Source organism: Ambystoma mexicanum, chromosome 7p (assembly GCF_040938575.1).
Source record: "Ambystoma mexicanum isolate Mex_15411 chromosome 7p, UKY_AmexF1_1, whole genome shotgun sequence".
Taxonomy (NCBI): Eukaryota; Metazoa; Chordata; class Amphibia; order Caudata; family Ambystomatidae; genus Ambystoma; species Ambystoma mexicanum.
In genome coordinates, this window is record NC_090939.1 from 60401178 (window position 1) to 60423118 (window position 21941).

The 21941-nt window shown below is 49.9% G+C and overlaps 1 protein-coding gene across 1 annotated transcript in view; it reads right to left on the bottom strand.

Moving 5' to 3' along the window:
• Positions 1-21941, bottom strand: part of IGSF3 (immunoglobulin superfamily member 3) — a 242496-nt gene that overhangs the window by 75650 nt on the left and 144905 nt on the right. Inside the window, exons 4-5 of the mRNA XM_069635776.1 lie at positions 7784-8191; positions 2906-3295 (exon numbers count right to left, since the gene is read on the bottom strand). Of these exons, the coding sequence (XP_069491877.1) occupies positions 2906-3295; positions 7784-8191 (798 nt within the window). The remainder of the gene's footprint in view (positions 1-2905; positions 3296-7783; positions 8192-21941) is intronic.

A 21941-nucleotide genomic window follows, 5' to 3' on the forward strand; every position in this document is an offset into this window, starting at 1 on the left:
GTACTGGGACGAGAAAGAGGCGTCTAGTTGTACACACTAACATGCATTTATACCACTCTGGTAATAAGACGAGGAAGAGACCTGGAAACTATTGTGAGGGTCAGGCATGTCCAAAGAACACCAGTAATTGTAGTCAGGAAATTGCACACAAGGGCTCGCACCTACAACCGGTTAATAGATCACAGGTGCATATAAGGTGGAGCCGACAGCAAGGAAGGGGAGACCAACAGGATAGCCACCGGGCAGGGAGAGACGGGTCTGATGGGTGAATTACTGCAAATAAGGGGGCTGCAGAGGAGGGTCCTGCCTGGAGCCAAGGGCGACGGCTTTTGCTATAAAGAAACAGACAGCGAGGCCTGAGCAGGCGTGAAAGGATTCAGGCTGACGGAGTCCCCTCTGCATCATGCACACAGCCAGAGCTGTGGGGCACGGAGGACTCAGGCCACCGTAGTGTCTGCCAGTGAGTGGCGGAACTACCGGCAACCCACAGCGGGATTCGTAGCAGACGAGAAGCGCTCGCGGACAAGTGTGCACGGAGACGAGGAGAGAGTACACCCCGATGTTTTAGGGAGTTAAAAAGCAATTGTTGCGACAGGTATTTGAGGCAAGTAAATTTATGGTTGGATTGTAAAACGGGCATCTTCATGTAATCCAGTCTTCTTTGTAACTGCAAATTCATGTAAATTAAAAAAAGGCAAATTTGTATATGTTAATGTTACTCTTCGTTTTATCTGGTAATATAAGATCACCTTCCACTGGCGGTGCGCTTAACGTACCACTGACCCAATCTGTGGCGCTGTGTGGGTGTAAGCAGGGGGGCCGCCCCTTCTGTGTTCGTGGTTTCCCATTTTCTGTTAAGGCATATTTTTACTTCCATTTTTTTATTTTAGGAGTATTTTCCAGTTTCTAGGGAGTAAAGTGGCTACTATGCAGGTTTTCTGAAGGGATATTCCTTGGTGGAAGGGGGACAGAGGGGGAGGCAGACAATGTTAACAAGTTCCTAAATGCCAGCCTATCGCTAATTGGCATCCATTAAAATGAACCCACAGAACTAAAAAGGCCAAATGGATTGGGCCAAGGATTAATGAAGAGAAGGAACAGAGGGTGTCTGTAATGGGCAAGAGGATTTGAATGGAAAAGAAATCAGCAAGACGACGACATATTACAGGGGGATTAACTTGCGAATGATGCAGCTACAGCCCCCAAATTATGTATGGACCAGAACATATTAATAAAACGCTTCTTCCTGCAAGCACATGTGTAGGGAACAGGCCAGAAGTTGGCGGCGACCACTAGCAGCACGCCTACAACCCATTCCAGCCCTCCTCTCCCACTGACCTTTCAAAATGGAAGGGCGGTAATAGGGAGCACCTTGGAAGCAAAAGCCAGACACTGACGCTTCCGTCCCTGAAAGAGTGTCTGCGTTTAACATAAGGTGATGACGTGTGACCCACCGGAAATGATCTAGGCTTTCTAGACTGGCTCCTCCATTCCGCTTCCTTCATATGCAGCTTTCTGAATCTAAACTCCCCCTCCCTCCGCACCCCGCTAGAGGGAGGGAAGAAAAGATGGGGAAATGTACTACGCATGACCATATCGGATGAACAATAAACTCATTTGGTCCGGATCGTCACCCTGGAAAATAGTTCTTGACTTGAGATACGTTGAACAAAGGAAAGTACGTTACCTATACTGGTCTCTGTGGAGCACGCGACTCCGTAAATTACTGGATCCCGATCAGTGTTGGAACTGCAAGAGTGAAAATGGAACATATGCTTTGTTCCTATGACAAAGTTGAACCTTATTGGAATGAAGCTTTGCAGTGCATAGACCTGACATTGAAAATCTCATTTCCGAGATCGCCAATCTGCTGTCTATTGGGTTTGATACCAAGAGCCAGAGGCGTTGCTAGGGGGTCCTGAGGGGGCTATAGCCCCTGGTCTTTTGGTTGTAGCCCCGCATAGAATCTCAGGAGCTACAGCCAAAAGGCTAGTTAGCCCCCAGTCCCAACAGTTCTGACATCAGCGTAGCCCTGGGTCTTTTCCAGACCTAGCAACTCCCCTGCCAAGAGCCATGGGTTTACCTGTTGGGGGTGGGGGGGGGGGGGAGGGAGGGGGACAGAGCGCTCGTGGCTAAAAAACAGATTTCAAGAGTATGCAAGAGTGCAATTAGGCCATCTCATGAAGACTGGATTACCAATATGGCTACTCCAATTGGAGAGAAGATTTCCTTCCTAAAGAAGAGAAGTATGGATGAATTTGGGATGCGTTTACTAAATTGTATGTTTGAAATGGATTGACCAAATGCCCTCAACTCCTTTTTTTTCCTTTTTCTTTTCCCCTTTCTATTATGCATGCTGTTGTATTAAGTTTTGCAAATAACTGTTTAAAATGGAAGTACAATGTGTTAAGCGAGGTGATGCTCTGCACCAGGTTAATTGATATGGTTTACTACGGCGAGTCGCCCTGAAGTATGTATTGGGGGTAAAGATTATGCAGTGAACTGCCCCCCCACAGGCCTGGAGAAGCAGTACGTTTGCATTCAGGAGAATTGACAATGAACACTCGATGCCACTGGCCATTTTTCAACAGTGGTTGGTTTGAAAGTTTCTTCCCGGTCACTTCACCTGCCAACCAAACCACATTACTTTAATGGTCATGCCGCTTCCACAATGCAAAAGTGTACTCAAGGCAAAAATACTTTAAGAGCTAAATATCCATGACTGACTCAAATTCCACCTCAACATTTGAAGTCAAGTTGTAATACGCATCAAAAACTGGATTCCTCTTGGCTCCCTAACACTTGTACCCATGTTCTTTTCCAGCTAGGTTTGAACTTTCCTATATAATTGTACATAGTCCTCTGGATCGCAGAGGAGGAAGTGAGAAGCGCAGCGCCCACTTACTCAGCGGAAGGACAGTGATGGGAATGTTTTTGGGCCTCTTGCTCTCCTTGTCGATGAATTCTCCCGTCACAGACCTCTCGCGCTCCGTCACCCGGCAGTTGTACTTGCCGCTGTCCTCTAGGCGCAGCCGGAAGACCTTCAGGACGGAGACGTGGTCGCTCTCCTTGGCCACCTTGAGTTGGCCCTGGCTCTCGCGCTGCGCAAAGTCGCCATTCAGGGAGGGCACGCCGCCTGGCGATAGGCTGGCGATCAGGGAGCTGTTGAAGGCCCAGGAGATGGCGAAGAAGCGCTCGGGCACGCTCTGAGCGTCAATGATGCACCTCAGCTCAGCCGGCTCCCCCAAAGTGTAGGACCTTTTCTCAGTTTCTAGGCGCACGTTGAACTCCCGATCTACAGAGAGGAATACAAAAAAAAAAAAGACTTAGCGACGAACAATAGGAAAAATCCTAAAATAAACTGGGGTACCATTAGACGGTATTTCTGGAGACGGTGGCTGACTGCAGGGTTTAGCCAGCTTTACATTGCATAATTAGACCAAGCGATGTTTAATAAGAGAAACTGATATTGGGGCATAACCCTCCCAGCAACTCATGCCCAACAGCAGATGGCCACACCACTACTTTTCCCACGAATGTGAGACATACAGACAGACAGACACACACACACCTGAGAGGGCAAGGCCAACCCAAAATCTTTGCATGCCCGCTCATGGAAGTGCTCATGCTTCACCACGCATGTCAGGAAGCAGGAAGCTCTCCCTGCTTCTTTTCTGCATGGAGTGCAGGAGCCAAAGGCCTGGAGAGGAGCAGAAAGTCCAGATCTGGTCAAAAAAGTGTGTATGCATACATGCAAAGGTGTGGGATGTCTGTATGCATGCATGCATGCATGCAAGGGTGTGGCGCGTATGCATGAAAGTGCAGTGTGTATGTACGAGTGTGTGCGCGAATGAGAACGCATGTTCTGGGCACTCGTGTGAATGATTGAGAGAGAAGCTGTATGGGTGAGCGACTGGTGGGTGTGGGTGTGTGTGAGAAGCTGGGGCCGAGGGGGCACTGCAGCACGGACATTTTCCTACAGTGACAGCAGGGCATGTTTTATAGGCCTTTTTGGACAAAGCCACCTTGACTGTTATTACATGGAGGTGGGTTGGGTGTGGGGGTGTATTCTACAGACAGCCTGGACGTTTTCCTAATGTGGCATGGCAGTTTTGTTTACTCACATCAACGGCAAAGGCAACATGGTGTGTTTCATGTGGGCAGGAGGCATTTGCACAGCCAGCACAAATGCTTCCCCACTGCAGCACTGCATTTGTTACTGGTTTTAAGGACAAAGTCAAATGATGTGTTATTAAATGGTGAGGTCATTTGTGGTGCCAGAAAAAAAAATTCATGTTCTTTTACTGGTGCATGATATTTTTACTGCCATTAAGGGCAAAGCCACAAGGAGCATGTTCTTCTGTAGGGATTGCGGCTTCGATTAACAAAGCCAGTATTGATATAGGTTTTCTTATGGCATTATTACTGGCATTATGGGCAAAGCAAACACGAGTATGTTCTTCTGTGGAATACTGTCATATATTGGTGCAGACATCAGACAGTATGGGCACAGTTTGCATGAAAAGGATTTTTACACTGGCATATAGCGGGCAAATGCTCCGATGCACTATTGGTGACTTGGAGTCTAAGGGCTTGTCCAGGTCTTGTTCTACAAAACGGATCAAACACAGTGTGGCTTTTTACCCAATTTTTCACACAAAGTGTGATTTCAAATGCACAATTTAACCAATTATGCACAACATGTTCTTGGGGGGAGAATCCTCTTCCCCCAAACCTCCCTCGGTTGGTTTGGGCTCCCTTGCTATGCTTGGTCACATTCGGCTGAGAAGGAACCCCCTTTCGGGGGCAGGGGGGCAACTATAGGAGTTCCAGGCCCAAATTGTTCAACAATCCTGGCTATGCCTCTGCCCCTCACCCATCATTTCTTCTGCGAATTTCCGACTCAGAGCGCCCTCTGCCCAGCAGGGACAGCTCCTGGTCGTCCCAGGAAATAGCCGCCGGTGTCCCGATGGATGCTCTGGCGCAGGCAGTTTACCAGAACATGGGTTAATTGTATGTTTTTTTTTTTATAGGCTGACCGTTTACATTTATAATGGGAAAATGAAAAATAAAACAAGGTGTCGAATCCACAGTGTGTTTGATTAAGAAGCCAGGACTGGCTGATAGTAGCCCTCACGAGAGCCAGTTTTCAGCAGCAGGTTGACGGGGGCACAATGTGCCTTGGGCACACACTGGCAAAACAGCCCGCATCCTCGGTCAGTGCTCCCTCGACGTCCCTCCTCTCCAAGCATCCCCATGGGATCACCACTAACACCTTGGCATCTGGCCTCTTCTCCATTTGGGCGCCACACTCTACCCATCCTTTTTGCCATTAATAAAGCGGGAACTTGGAAGATATTGGCAATACTTTTATTGCAACAAGACCAGATCGGTGGCGCCCTTTGAGTACTGCGGGAGAAAGAGCAGGGTTCAGTTAGCAAGACAACTTGAGTGCAGTGGACAGGACCACCTGGAACCAAAGCGACTCCAAGCACCCACACTTTCAAACACACAAGCTGGCCCGAGTCATAAACCCGCCCACTTCCCATGTGAGTGAGTAGGTTGCAAGGGGGGGGGTGGGAAGAGGAAGAGAACGTGTCACAGAGAACGAATCTTCTCCCGCTTTTCGCATATATCATACACCACGCACACTTGGCTTTTGGTATTCGCCTTTTCACCACACACCACTGCCATTTTCATGGTCAACAGTGGGTGTGTTTGGGTACTTGGGAAGAAAGGGGAAAGGCGAGATTTCAATGTCAGGGAGGATAGCTCAGGGGCAACGTGCTCGCCTTGGAAGCAAGACGACGCGGAGCAACACAGGTTCGATCCCCGGATCCGCGTTAGAAACCTCTGGGTATTAAGCGCGTTATAAATAACCTATCATATCAGTGCTTTGTTTTGAGGTTGCAGATTGAGAGTACCCCCGAGCTCCGAGTGCTGGTAAGCTTTATAGGTGTGTAAGAAATGTAGCAGCCAGAGGGCCGGCCTCGTGCTTACTGTGTGCGTGTGTGTGTGTTGGCCAGGGGTAGAGTAGATCAACTTGTAGTTCGAGGTGGACATTTGTAATGTTCTTAAAAGCCGTGTGCGAGTGGCTAGTTTGCGTTGGTAAGTAAGGTGGAGAGAAATTGAGGGTACGTCAACAGGTCGGGAGTGTTCTTGGGGCTTCTGTAGTGCTTTCAAATTATTGGTCTTGCTGTCGGTTGGGCTGTGGTTAAAGTGGTTTGGTTTTCGTGGCCGATTTGTTTAGATATCACGGGAGACAGGGGAGGCGTTCTCTTAGGGTTTTGGCGGTGCCTTGATGTAAGGTCTTCTAGTCGCTCTAGTTTCCCCAAGTGCTGTGCGCTGTGTGTTCTAGATGGATATTCGGAAAACAGCATGGCGTTCCCTTAGGTTGTGCCGATGCGTGAAAGCTGACTTATTGGCAAGTGTCATTTCCGCTGCTTGATGAATGTAGGTTCAACGTCCTATTAAGCAATGACGAGACCGTTTTTGGACATTCGCTGAATTACCCAGCACTCACATGTACACCCCGTACTGTTCCACTGACACCACTTACATGGTGCACCCAGACTTTTCACCATTGATCTGCCGCATTGCTCAGGCTCCGTGCACCGCCCCTGCCCCCCCAAGATGTTGCCTACTCACTTTGCGCACATACTCGGTACACCCCTCACCAATTGTCCACAAGGTACAAACCTCGCCCGTTTCCTGAACCGCTCACCCAATTCCCACACACACCGTTACCCCTTTATGGGACCCCCACTGCCATACTTCAAGCTTACACACACTCCCACACACACAGTAACTGCACCCATCACATGGCGCACAACCAGTGCTGGAAATGGAAAACATTTATTGGGGGAACCGTCACCTCTTGGGAAGGGTGGGCCCCCAGCCAGGTTGCGCAACACAGTTTCTCTATATAGAACCCAATCCTGGTGATTTGTATATAAGCAAAGAGCATTATGGGAACAACATAATGTTCACAATTTTAAATGTTAAACATGCCTTATAGTGATTCAGTAAGAAAACGTTTTAAGCGGATAATGGACTCTTCCATTTTGATTGGTCACAATGTTTACCCTAATAAAGAGATGTCTGTAAAATGCAGGACATATATACCAGTTTGAACAGCTGCAAAACCGTATGTGAGGCTTCAGCGGTTTCTTTAGGCAGGCTACGGTTTTGCGCACTCGTTAAAGAATGCGTTGGCGTCCCTGGGTCTGGAGGAAGGAGCGGGGCTCTGGCTAGACTTGTTTTGATGGAGCGCTAGACTTGTGGAGCGCCGCTCCGTCTTGTTCCGGCACATTTCCTGCACTGCGCACAACGACCTAATGGAAGGCCGTTAAAGCTTCACAAGTTAAAGGGTCCATTTGGCAAAATTGCTTTGGGACCAAAGGTCGACTGAAAAGTGTTGAGGAAATTGAAAAGAAAAAAAAAAGATTAGAAAAAAGGATTTGCAAAAGGTGGAAGGAGTAAAGGGGTATCACAGATACAAGAAAGATGGGGATTTGTTATGGGAAACTCACACTCTATCAAGTAAAAAAAATTAAAGATGCCTTTGAAAAGGGTCTTTTTTGTGGTTGTTAAAGTGGAATATTGGACTCATTCGCGAGAAAGAAACACAGGACTTGTTTTATTGTTGGCGCCCTCATAGAGCCTTTACCCCGATGCCCACAGGGTAGAGCCTTGCCTTTTGCATGCACGCAGCATATTTGCTCAGCTATTGCAGAAGTATGAAAGATTTGCCCGTTGGCCGGCCACATGGAAGGCCCCTCACCTGTTGGCTGGACGTTGACCACCGTCCCACTGGATCTTTTCTTGGTCATGGGGTACCAGGACTCATCGCTGTCTTGGATCCACTCCGTTGCCTCGCAGTAGAACTCTCCCTGGTCAGAAGGCTGGAGGTTGTACACGGTCAGCTTGAACACGGTATCCCCCACTTTGTCCTGCCGGATGTCACCGGAGCCGTGCCTCTGCGCGTAGCCCGCCCCGGCGCTCAGCACGAAGTCTCGAGATAGTGAAATGACCTCCGCGGCCTGGTCGTCCTTCTGGCGGTACCATGAGACGGAGAGGTGGGTGTGCTGTGCTGTGCTCTTGGACACATCACACTTTACCTCCATAGAGTCGCCCTCCACCTTATGGAATGTCTGGGGCACTGACACAACATCGAGGGTATCCGGAATCACTGTGACAGAAGGAATAGAAGAAAAAAAACACATTAATAAACCTAATTTTTGGGTGAACATACATTTCAACTTACTTCTAGACAGATTATGCTACATGGGTAACGTTAGCAGTCGACACATCACTAAGAATTTATGAGGTATCCTCTATCCAGTCAGTTTTGAGGGTCAGTTCTCGGGAAGGACGAACATGGCATAGAGACAGCTCTGAAAAGGGTATGGAGTTTTAAACGGTTCCTGCGAAGCCGGGCTCAAGAGCAAACATGATGCACCAATGCCACAAGCAACAGAGGGGTAGGCACCATTCACATTCCTTTATCTACGGGCAAAAGAGGGGTACACCATTCACATTCCTTTATCTACAGGCAAAAGAGGGGTAGGCACCATTCACATTCCTTTATCTACAGGCGAAAGAGGGGTAAGCACCATTCATATTCCTTTATCTACGGGCAAAAGAGGGGTAAGCGCCATTCACATTCCTTTATCTACAGGCGAAAGAGGGGTAAGCACCATTCACATTCCTTTATCTACAGGCAAAAGAGGGGTAAGCACCATTCACATTCCTTTATCTACAGGCGAAAGAGGGGTAAGCACCATTCACATTCCTTTATCTACGGGCGAAAGAGGGGTAGGAACCATTCACATTCCTTTATCTACAGGCAAAAGAGGGGTAAGCACCATTCACATTCCTTTATCTACAGGCGAAAGAGGGGTAGGAACCATTCACATTCCTTTATCTACGGGCAAAAGAGGGGTAGGCACCATTCACATTCCTTTATCTACGGGCGAAAGAGGGGTAGGAACCATTCACATTCCTTTATCTACAGGCAAAAGAGGGGTAAGCACCATTCACATTCCTTTATCTACAGGCGAAAGAGGGGTAAGCACCATTCACGTTCCTTTATCTACAGGCGAAAGAGGGGTAAGCACCATTCACGTTCCTTTATCTGCAGGCGAAAGAGGGGTAGGAACCATTCACATTCCTTTATCTACAGGCAAAAGAGGGGTAAGCACCATTCACATTCCTTTATCTACGGGTGAAAGAGGGGTAGGCACCATTCACATTCCTTTATCTACGGGTGAAAGAGGGGTAGGCACCATTCACATTCCTTTATCTACGGGCAAAAGAGGGGTAGGAACCATTCACATTCCTTTATCTACGGGCGAAAGAAGGGTAGGCACCATTCACATTCCTTCATCTACGGGCGAAACAGGGGTAGGCACCATTCACATTCCTTTATCTACGGGCGAAAGAGGAGTAGGGACCATTCACATTCCTTTATCTACGGGGGAAAGAGGGGTAGGCACCATTCACATTCCTTTATCTACGGGTAAAAGAGGGGTAGGAACCATTCACATTCCTTTATCTACAGGCAAAAGAGGGGTAAGCACCATTCCCATTCCTTTATCTACAGGCAAAAGAGGGGTAAGCACCATTGCCATTCCTTTATCTACAGGCAAAAAGGGTAGGAACCATTCACATTCCCTCATCTACAGGCAAAAGAGGGGTAGGAGCCATTCACATTCCTTTATCTATGGGCCTAAGGGGTAGGAACCATTCACATTCCTTTATCTACGGGCGAAAGAGGGGTCAGAACCATTCACATTCCTTTATCTACGGGCAAAAGAGGGGTAGGAACCATTCACATTCCTTTATCTATGGGCGAAAGAGGGTTAGGCACCATTCCCATTCCTTTATCTACAGGCAAAAGGGGTAGGAACCATTCACATTCCTTTATCTATGGGCGAAAGAGGGTTAGGCACCATTCACATTCCTTTATCTATGGGCGAAAAAGGGTTAGGCACCATTCACATTCCTTTATCTACAAACAATCTGAATCCCAGACATTACAGGCACATTTCACATGGAATGCTAGCTAGTTGTATACCGTGTAATATGGTCTGTTTGGAATCCCCTGCCTTTAGGGTCAGGAGCAGGCATGGCAGCCCACATCTGGGGCCCTAGGTTCTCTGGTTCACCCAGATTGTAGATGTGGTTGAGCAGTCGCAGCGAGCTCAGGCGAAAGGAACGGGGTGGACCAGAGCAAAGTACACATTACTGCATTGATTAAATAACACGGTCAATGTTATGGCGGGTTTAAAAAAAAAAATCATGAAAAAAACATTCTACCTGAAATAGGAGTAGAAGAAGCTATTTCACCCAAGACACACATGCCACAGTATTACCCGGCAGCCACGCCTGGATATTCACCTTCAATTCAGAAACACAGAGCAATGCATTGTGGGTGTGGCCTTAAGCCATTGTGGGTATTGACCTTAAGCCCAGGTACCACATCTCTCAGCCTTAAAATCTTTCCACTGCTCCCGGTTGCTGCACGGTTTCAATTCAAATCCATCTTCATCACCCACAAGGCTGCCTGGGCCAAGAGATCCCACTACCTTCAGCTCCATCTCTTTAAATACTGTTGCTCTAGACCACTATGGTCCTCTGGCACAAACTCATTGTGTTTAAAGCGTTTTGCTAAACAGAGGGCCGCTCACTCTACTCTGTTGGCTCCCTTAAGACTTTCCGCTTTTCCTCCTCCTTCCCTCCTTTTCTCCTCTGCTAATCCTACAGTTGCTGAATCAGTGTCCTTGGCCCTTATGCCTCTTCGGGGCCTTGACCTCCCACACCAATTCTTACCAGCTCCTGTCTATCCACAGCACTTAGCCTCCAGAGCAGAGGGTGTGCATGCAGGTGGACACACTTACACCTCCCGCGGCCCAGGCCGTGTAGCACTCAACATTCCTAGCACTTCGTCTCGTCCATGGCTCACCCACGAGCTCGGACTCCTCCCCCCCTCAGTCTTCCTTCCTGCACTTGCGCGTTCTGAATACTCACAAGGCATAGTAGGTTCGTCCCCCTCCCTCTTTCCCTACTGTGCTCTTAAATATTGTATTATAATGTATATCCCACCCTCCCTGGCCTGTGGGCGCTTTGAAACAGCATATTCTTATTGTATAAGCGCCTAGCAAGCAAACAATAAATAAATAAATATGCAAATCAGATGAAAAGCATACACATTGTCCATCTTATAGCTTATAGGGCAGCACTATTTTAGACATAGCGTTATCAACCCAAGACAAATGGCTCTCCAGGATGCAGACTGCAAACACATTTCACCCTCACAAAGCATCATCAGGGGGGCAAAGCTGAACATCCGTATGATTGGAGCAGTGGGGTATGTTTAACAAATACCAGCACTGTTATGGAGGGTGGATTTAAAAAAGCGGAGAGGGACGAGGTCTCCTGATAATGTTACAGGCAGATTTAGGAAGAAAGGCAAATTGGTCTTTAGATGAACACACTTGAGAGCCGTGCCCACCCTGGGGGTTGCCATGTTCCGTGGTAATACTTTGTGCTTGGTTACCCCAACGGCGATCAGGAAAGAAGCAAATTTGCCCCAGTCCATGAACTATGGATACTGGACTAGGACAATGGCAAGGCCACCTATCGCCAGCTGTGTCTTCTCCCGCCTCTCTAGTTTACCAATCTTAACCAACACTTAAAAAATTGTACTTCCTAAAACATTCACAAGTGACTGCTGCACACCCAGGGTTTCTTGTACAGCTGTTGGAAATGTAGGCCGCGCGCCCTACACGAGATCGCCGCTCTACGGTAGCGCTACTCCAGAGGTGGCGCGTGTCCCAGTTTCGCACTCACCTCATTACACAAGATGAATCGGCCATCTGGGAGCGGGGGCCTGAAGGTAGTTTTTCCTTAATCATTCCACGACTCTTTCTTGCAACCCGCAGAGTGTTCAGACCACATTTGGTTTCATCAAAGAGGGTTTGACACCAAATCTGTGTCCATCTCAACACTGCGCGTCCATGTAATGTAAATGTCATGACTAATATTATATTGTCCACCAAGTTAAGTGCCTAGATAGCCAACCCCCCCTCCCACACCCCTGGGGTCAGGGCGCTAGACAAGCAAAAAAAAACTCTGCCATGGTACGTGCTTTCAACGCGATGGAAAAATCGACCCCAAGTTTACACATGCTCTATCCCAGTTGCGGCGTTGCCAATACCACTGTCCCGACACTGCAGAGGTACGTGCCAATCAGATGTGTCCGAAGCAAAGGACCACCAATCCATGGCGCCACATGGTGGACGTGTGCTGCCCGAATATGGCAGCCAGTCAGAGAGTGCTCCACTTTGTAGCATTAGTTCATGCCTCAATCACAATTCTGGTGGGTTTATGGGCTCCTGTCAGCATCAGTAGACTGTGGAAAACACAGGGGAGTCTGGGAAGGAATGATCAACTTACCTGTAACTCCAGTTCTGCAGCATTGGTACCCTTCAGAGATTCACATGCTGTATGATATGATAGGATCGGTTATTTATAACGCGCTTCATACCCAGAGGTTTCTAAGCGCAGACCCAGGGATCGAACCTGTGTTGCTCTTTGTCATCTTGCTTCCAAGGTGAGCACGTTGCCCCCAAGCTATCCCCCTATTCCCTGTCATTCGGCGGGGAATCCTGGGTAGCATAGAGCAGAGTATTTTTAAAATGGAAAATTCACTCACCGATACCAACCAGAGAGATCCTGCCACCCCTAGAAACATACCATTTTCATTGATGGGGGACCATGTCGGATCTCTCCCAAATTGTTTTGTTTTCTCCTAAATCCAGTAATTGCTTCTGTAGTCGAAGCAAACAGCTACAGAGGCAAAGGACACACCTGTTGCATGCTCTGGACATAGCATGCCATGTCAAACAGTAACCAGTCAACGCCCCCCAACCCCCCAAACCCCTTCCCTGCTTGCAGCGGACTCACTGTGAAGTGACCCGACTGTTGGCATCCAGTATGTGAGGAACGTCTTGCTAATGAGTGACATTCCTGTAGTGAATTTGTAGTAAACTTTACTAGACAAAATTTAAGTGGTTTCATGTCTTTACATCCGTGTGTGTAATTGTAATTGATTATTTATAACGCGCTTAATATCCAGAGGTTTCCAAGCATAACCCCGGGGATCGAACCAGTGGTGCTCCACGCCGTCTTGCTTCCAAAGCTAGCACGTTGCCCCTGAGCTATCCTTCCGAAACATCTGATGCATGTGCATCAGGGTGATACAATATTTGTTTAAATTGGGGGCAAGCTGTGGTACCTTTGCCCCCCTTTATGTATTTTGTTGCTACCACCCCCTCCCTACATCGGTTTTGCTTGTTCCCTGAAAAATGAGCAAACTGTTGGAAATGTGCAGATGCAAAAGTGCCAATGCATTATTCTAATGATCTGCAAAGGTTTGCGCTTTCTCAGTTGGGTCCGGACGTGTGGGCTTTTGGCCTCAATATTTCAGCTTGCAGAGTCATCCCAGCAAGATTCTGGGAGTTGGGCCTCCGCACCCGAGCAGTTCGCGTTTTTTTTGCAGGTTTTTCCTGCATTAGTCTCTTGTAAAATGTTAGTATTAGGGCCTCTGTGTAACAGGCTTATTAGGGAGCTTCACTCCTTGGATTCCTTCTTGGGATTCAGATCCGCAACCTTCTCACGCTGGTTTCGAGTGCATGTCAGTGTGCTCCCCCCTCACTTCTTTTGGGCGGTCTTCGGGTTCTTACTTGCTCCGATCTTGCGGCTCGTTCCTCAGGTCAGCGAGATTTATTCTGCAAGCCCTCTGGTTGCTGCAGTCGGTTTGCCTCCAACTCGCGCCATTCTTGTTAGGCACCAGAGTTTCTAGCTCTGAGGGGGTTACCACCCCCTTGTCCGCTGGCTCTACAATAATAACAATATCAAGACATGATATCGTTCGGATTGTCTCCCATGGTTCTGAAGACAACAGGGCCATCCCAAAAAGGCCCCTGCACCCTCCCGGGGGTCAAATGGTGATTGGATCATTTATCTTGCATCTTGGAAGCCTCAGGATCAACATCCGCTTCATATATAGCTCATAGAGCTTGAGCTTGAGCGATTAGGAACGGACACTTTTCATTGTGGTGTCCCACAGGGTTCTAACCACTCACTTTGGCTCTTCAATGCTTATCCAAAGCCACTTTCTCATATGCACACTCCACATGGCCAGCTCGCGGACCTATGCCGATGATATCCACATATTCCTCAGGCTCCCTGGGACCGCAAATAACCTCCAGTGGATCTCAGACTGCCTTCGTCAGATTTTAGGATAGATAATGGTACGAAGGCAGAGGTCATTTAGTCTGTCAACACAATCCCCCCGACCCCCTTTCCCTAGCCTCCCTTTCTTAGATTTCCTCTCATTCTTACATCCACGGCAAAGACCCTTGGGGGCCGAGGCTTGTTTTTGGCAATTTCCTAACTTTTGGCCCACATATCCATAATCTCACAAAGTAGTAACCTTCCGAGCTCCAAGTCCTACTGCGTATCCTCCCACTCACTAACCCTTCTCAGAAATGTATCTACTACAATAACCATCCACCGGGTTTCCACAGCAACTATACGCAGCAGCTGCCGATTGGTCACAAGATGGCCGCCAGACTGCTGCGTGGCTCTGAACCTCTTGATCATCTCACCAGCTCTTCTCCCTTTGCATCAATGCATGACCTAAAGGGGAACCAATTGCAAGGGTGCCTACTGTATGCAGAGCCTTGGCAACAAGGCTCCAGTTTACTCAAGCCATGCGGGCATGACATGCTGTCCGTTCAGACCACAGAGATTGGCAGACTTCCTAGCGGAAGACTGCAGCCTAAAAAAATAAAATGGCGTTGGTGGTAGGGATCTGGATTCTGCCTGGGCCGCCTCCTGGACAATCTCACACCATCAAGACTGGAGAGCCACCTAGTTTCATAATAAAAAAAAAAAGTTTCAGCAAAGTTTTCAGCATGGACTTATGGCTACCTGTAGTGTCCCAGGGTTCTCGCCCAGTTCAGACAATCTACTGAGAAGATTTGATCAGCGGGAACCTGCGCCATTTCCTACACTAGTTCAGTATTCTGGCCTAGTATACCCGTCTCATTCTTGCTCTTAAAATGTTGCATGTAGGATCTACCTTAACCTTGCAGTCCTAGAGACCCCCACTCCCCGTTCATGTACTGAACTATGTAGTTCTCTTCTCCCTCCCCCACTTTTGCTTTGCAGCGCTACGGAAAACAACTTTCCTCGCAGATGGCGCCCTAAGAAACTCCAAGTAAGACATAAACCAAGACATCTAACCCCCCCATCCGTGCTTATGAGGATGCCAGCTGTCTATGCCTTACTGTCTCCCACAGACACCTGTAAACATAGTGTTGGGTCCATACGAGCACTAGGTATCGATGCCAACAATCTTGCTGGTGTTCGTATACAAGATTTTAAATTACATAAAGTCGCGTCACACACAGCACAGCGCCACCCACTAGCCAACACTGGAAGTAACCTTCCAGTTCAGAGTCTGAAAGGAAATGCATCATGGGTATGCAAATTAGCTTGTGCAAAGCCTTTGATGCAAGAAACTCTTTGAAAGAGCAAGGTGATTTCATTCAAACGAACAATGCTGCACAATGCTGATCCTAATGCTCGCCACCCAAGTTAGTAGGCTTGTGCTAAGCAGTGGCCTTTAAAGCGGGCAACAGGTCTTTATCACCTGCTAGGGCTTGATTAATGTGACATTATTGCCATTAGCAACAGATCTTAAAATCAGGGTTTCTAAGGGACAAGGAGCGTGCCACTAGTGGATTCATGCACAAAAAAGAAAACTACACCCAAGATGGCCCCCACGGAAACCGGGTGAAAAGTTTGTTATTGATCAAGCGCTTTGTTACAGGGTAAAAGGAAAGTCTAGACACCCAGGGGGGTTAGTGAACTTCTTTACTAAATTCCAGGTGACAGGGTGTGTACAACAGTTAAGTCCAAGGGTAAGTAAGTAGGAAGATATAGGAGAAACATCCACCGGCCAGACCTTTAGATTATCTATTTCTTAGCGTGTGCCATGCAAATTCTATAAATAGGAATGCAGCTGCAACACACCTGATCTGTGGTCCCAAAAGCACCTGGTCACTCCAACTCAGCAAAGATGGTGCGACGTGCAGCCCTGGTGTTTGTGACCTGGCTCGATAGCTACTGAACTCTCCGGCTAGGGAGGGACCCCCACTCTACTCTATCCCTCCCCTCCCCTGCCCCAGACCAGCCATGGAGAAAGCAAGGGATGGGCAACCTGGGTCCTGCCCTCCCATTAGCACCATCTCACAGGATGTGGGCTCCCGTCCTGAGCTCTGAGCATAGGAGGTGGGGGGGCGGGGGGGGGCACACAATGTTACCCTCTTGCTTTGCAATAAACACACGACACCTGATGTTTACTTTTAGTCCCAACAAGGGGCCTATATATTTTCAAAGCAGAACATCTCTCTCAGGGAGATTTCTACTACAGTTCTAAAGGACCCCTAAAAGCTCTACTCGTGGAGTATTGCCTCTGCGGGACCATTATACTCCACCTGTCGACCCCAGCGTCAAGAGGGACAGAGTGGGCATTCAGAGCAACTCCTCTTACCACTCTCTATCACCACCCATTTAAAAGCAGGGCTAGCAGAGAGCCCCTATGGGGTCCCCTCTCCCCTGACAACCTTTGGCAGGCCAGGTCACCCGATGATTTCCTCCACTAGGCACCTCCCAAGCACTACTAATAAGGGCACTTATAGATGATACAAATATATGTAGGCTGCAGTCAATGTATGAAGATCGCTGATGCCCCTAACCGGTCCTAGCCGTACTCACTTTTACCTAGAAGCCTTCGAGAGGGCACAATTCTTGAGGCTATCCTTTCCTGGCCCCAGGGGCTGGGGCTGGCATGCATGCTCCCCAAGCCGCATTGCGGGCCCCGACACTGCTGCTGTACCCAGGCCATGCAGCACCCGATCCAGCTCGTGGGCTTGGTGCCGCGCTCCATGTCCCCTCAGGGTGCGCCCTCACCACCGCTGCTGGACCAGGATGTGCCGTGCCCTGTGTCAGGCATATATCATGGCCCCTCTCCTTCAGTGCATCATGGAGGCAGTCTCTTGGCGAGTGCCAATCCCTGTTAGCACAGACCTCTACACTTGGGCTATGTGCACATGGCCAGGACTTTTGTCGACGCAGCCCATCCAGTCTGAACTTCACATCTTCTGGGCCTACTCGCGCGGGCCGGCTCACCTCTTACTTCATTTGTTCCCAGTCTGTACTGCTCACACGGCCAAGGAAGGGTGAATCTTTTGAGTCTGCCCCGACTAGCCCCGGGGTGGGCCAAAGTGTCCCACCGGCTGGGTCAGGACCCAGGCAGATCTGCTCACATGGCCGTGGACTTCACATATTTCCAGTCTGTCTCTACCATGCTTGGTCAAGGAGAGCTTTAAGGAGGGGTGTGGGGGTTGTCCGAGACCACCGTCCCCAGAGAGTCCCAGCTCTGTGATCTTGTTGCCCCTCTCTTCGGCTGTTGCAACAGTTCTTTCTCCTCTCTGCTGCTGCACCTCGGCCCTTCTGCCAGTCCACTTCCTAGACAGGTGAGACCGGTCCATTGTTGACGTTTGTGTGTCCACCATACTATGGGGACCTTGGATCCTCCAGGAAATCATTGGGTGACAGTAAAACATTTAAGCGTACACATTTAATAAACTCTTTCCGTAATCTATGGGTCAGGGTCTTCACTTCTGTCCCTTTTCTGTGGTGCCTTTTTACTGCACGTGTCCCTTATCTATGTAGGCCCCTGCTTAGCCAGACCCTAATTGGGGTGGAGATCGAACATGCAAGCACAGCCACAGAGCCACGACCACTCCAGAGACAGAGACTGAGCTCTTTCATGAAAGTCTACAAATTGGAACACTGGTGGGAAAACTGCGGTCATCCAGATGTTTTGGCCAACAACTCCCGACAAGCCTAGCCAGCATAGTCAATGGTGAGTGATCATTGAAGTTTTAGGCCAAAACCTCTAAATCCGCAGGTTTCCCACCACTGAATTATGGGAAACTCTAGCATAGGCAGACGAATCTCCAGATAGCCATCCCCTGATTGACCAGGAGCAAAGACGTAGCATGAGCTGCTCTCCAGCGAGACCTGCATTGAGACCGTCAAGATCTTTGCAGAGTGGTCTGCAGATACAGGTCCATGAGCACAAACGGGGACGAGGCGGCTCTCTGAAAGAGCCATGAGCGCAGACGACCGAGCAGCTCGCCGGAAAGGACTGCAGTTTTAAGACCAAGCCTATAGAGGGAGGGAACGTGGTTCTACGAGAAGGCCTCTCGTTGGAGCAACTATGAGCAAAGACAAAGACAACGTGGCTATCGAGAAGGGCTTGCGGCTGGCAAAAGTCATGAGTCCAGACCAAGATGATGAGGGTCTCCAGAAAGGCCTCCAACTGAATGCCCACAAGCACACAAGGCAAACCAGCTCTTCAGAAAGACCCTCATTGGGAGAAGCCTACAACAGACTGGGGTGAAGCTCTGGCAGACAATGCACCATGTATACAGGCAGGGCTTTAAGTGGACCGACGCAGACCCCGGTACTCCCCGATAATTGTGGCTGAGATGGGACAATGCCGGGAGACCCCCAAAGTCCTTTGGTAACCACAGCCAAGCAGAAGCCAGCGCCTTTTTTCTAAAGCGTGAAGCGCTCGCGTATAATGGAAAAAAGACTTGCCTTTCCTTTAATTGTGTTGACGACCTCGCACCTTTTTGATGCAGTGAGCAGGTGAGAGGGTGAAGGTTGGAGTCGGTGCTGCAATTAACAGGCAACACTTCGCTGAATGCAGCCCGTTTGGCCATGCAGCTTTCGAAAATTCAGGCAGGGGTCTCGCGGGGGCGTGACCAAAAAGGGCCCTACAGGCAGCAAACAGGTCAGGTGTTGGCTCTTAACAACGATGCAGACTGCCTGCCAGGCCACGCCCATTTTCAGCCACGCCATTTTAGGAGCCTGCTTTGATTGTGCACGCCACTTAAAGCAAGAGTGGCATGCATAGGATGACCAGATTTAAAAAGTAAAAACCGGGACAGGGCAACAAACATGAAAGTAGGACTAACTCTTTAAAGTGGCTGTCAAGGCACTACACTTCCATAGCGTTTGGAGGAGAAGGGGGTTTAAGTGTTACATTATATATGTGTTTATTTGAACTGTATCACAAACGAACACTATCTTAAGTTGTAAAATGCAGCATTTCTTCTGCGCGAGATTGTGCATTCCTGCCTGCCAGCCATGAAGACCTACTACCAAAAACCAGGACCACGGCAGTGTCCAATGGGAACCTAATCTTGAGAAAGGGAGACGGAGCACCAAATACCGAGGCGCTGGTCACCCCAGCCATGCATAACAAGTTAAACGCCTGATCACTGGAAAATGAGCAGCGTGACTCCCGCCTCAGCTGCGGCCGGGGGCAGTTCAGACGCGCAACCAGCCCGGAAGGAAATGAGAGGGTCTCATGGGACAGTCTAAGGCAGGCCCGTGCCCCAGACAGCTGAGCTCCAGGGGGCGAGAAAGGGCAGCAGCTGTGTGTCGTGCACATATGCCCTGCCACACAATCTTCAAGGAACCTTCAACCCAGGTCAGGAGAGAAGGGGCAACCCTCTCAAAGTCCTGGGTGCAGGGCAGGGGAGTTGCTAGGTCTGGAAAAGACCCGGGGCTAAGCTGATGTCGGAACTGTTGGGACTGGGGGCTAGCTAGCCTTTTGGCTGTAGCTCCTGAGATTCTATCCGGGGCTACAACCAAAAGATCAGGGGCTATAGCCCCCTTAGCCCCCCCCTAGCAACGCCCCTGGTGCAGGGCGTGTCGGAAACAGTCCCCAAGCGACATCCCAGCAACAGACACAGCAGAGACGAGGCGCGTTCAGAGTCGTTCCCATAAGACAATCCGTGTTTATTTCTAGTCCTCTCCCCCTGGAGCGATTCCGCTTTAATTTTAGTCATTCCCCGGAGGGACACTGCATTAAACAAGGAAAAAAACAGGACTGGGGGAGGATACACAGGTGGGGCCATTAAAAAAAAACAGGGGAACCATAAGTGAGAAAGAAAAGGACAGAGACAATAGTAGCACACATAGGAGAACAATGAACGCAAAAAGAAAAAAGAAACTGAAACTGCAACAAGTACTTTAAAATGTTGAAAGGAAAGAGGGCAAGAAACAGCACTTTCGTACACATCAAAACTACCACCTCCTCGCTGGGAAAAAGAAAGGGAGTTGAAATAAATACGCGAGCAAGGGAAGTGAGAACGGAAAAGGCGAATGAGAACACGGTACTATGAGCCCGAACAAGAAAAACAGGTAAACCCAGAGAAAGCAGAGGAGTGTTAAGGAGAAAGAGAAGCAGAGAGCTGGGGGGGGGGGGAGAATCAGAGAGCTAGGGCAAAGAGGCAGCGAGAGCGAGCAGAGAGCTAGGGCAAAGAGGCAGAGAGAGCGAGCAGAGAGCTAGGGCAAAGAGGCAGAGAGAGCGAGCAGAGGGCTAGGGCAAAGAGGCAGCGAGAGCGAGCAGAGAGCTAGGGCAAAGAGGCAGAGAGAGCGAGCAGAGAGCTAGGGCAAAGAGGCAGAGAGAGCGAGCAGAGGGCTAGGGCAAAGAGGCAGCGAGAGCGAGCAGAGAGCTAGGGCAAAGAGGCAGCGAGAGCGAGCAGAGAGCTAGGGCAAAGAGGCAGAGAGAGCGAGCAGAGAGCTAGGGCAAAGAGGCAGAGAGAGCGAGCAGAGGGCTAGGGCAAAGAGGCAGAGAGAGCGAGCAGAGGGCTAGGTCAAAGAGGCAGCGAGAGCGAGCAGAGAGCTAGGGCAAAGAGGCAGCGAGAGCGAGCAGAGAGCTAGGGCAAAGAGGCAGCGAGAGCGAGCAGAGAGCTAGGGCAAAGAGGCAGCGAGAGCGAGCAGAGAGCTAGGGCAAAGAGGCAGCGAGAGCGAGCAGAGAGCTAGGGCAAAGAGGCAGAGAGAGCGAGCAGAGAGCTAGGGCAAAGAGGCAGAGAGAGCGAGCAGAGAGCTAGGGCAAAGAGGCAGAGAGAGCGAGCAGAGAGCTAGGGCAAAGAGGCAGCGAGAGCGAGCAGAGAGCTGGGGCAAAGAGGCAGCGAGCAGAGAGCCAGGGCAAAGAGGCAGCGAGCAGAGAGCTAGGGCAAAGAGGCAGCGAGAGCGAGCAGAGAGCTAGGGCAAAGAGGCAGCGAGAGCGAGCAGAGAGCCAGGGCAAAGAGGCAGAGAGAGCGAGCAGAGAGCTAGGGCAAAGAGGCAGCAAGAGCGAGCAGAGAGCTAGGGCAAAGAGGCAGCGAGAGCGAGCAGAGAGCCAGGGCAAAGAGGCAGCGAGAGCGAGCAGAGAGCTAGGGCAAAGAGGCAGCGAGAGCGAGCAGAGAGCTAGGGCAAAGAGGCAGCGAGAGCGAGCAGAGAGCTAGGGCAAAGAGGCAGAGAGCGAGCAGAGAGCTAGGGCAAAGAGGCAGAGAGAGCGAGCAGAGAGCTAGGGCAAAGAGGCAGCGAGAGCGAGCAGAGAGCTAGGGCAAAGAGGCAGCGAGAGCGAGCAGAGAGATAGGGCAAAGAGGCAGAGAGAGCGAGCAGAGAGCTAGGGCAAAGAGGCAGAGAGAGCGAGCAGAGAGCTAGGGCAAAGAGGCAGAGAGCCGGGGGTAAAGAGAAGCAGAGAGCGAGCAGAGAGCCGGGGGGGAGGGAGAGAAGCAGAGAGCGAGCAGAGAGCCTGGGGGAGAGAGGAGCAGATAGCCGGGGGGAGAGAGGAGCCGAGAGCCGGGGGGAGAGAGGAGGGGAGAGCCGGGGGGAGAGAGGAGCCGAGAGCCGGGGGGGAGAGAGGAGCCGAGAGCCGGGGGGGAGAGAGGAGCCGAGAGCCGGGGGGGAGAGAGGAGCCGAGAGCCGGGGGGGGGGAGAGGAGCCGAGAGCCGGGG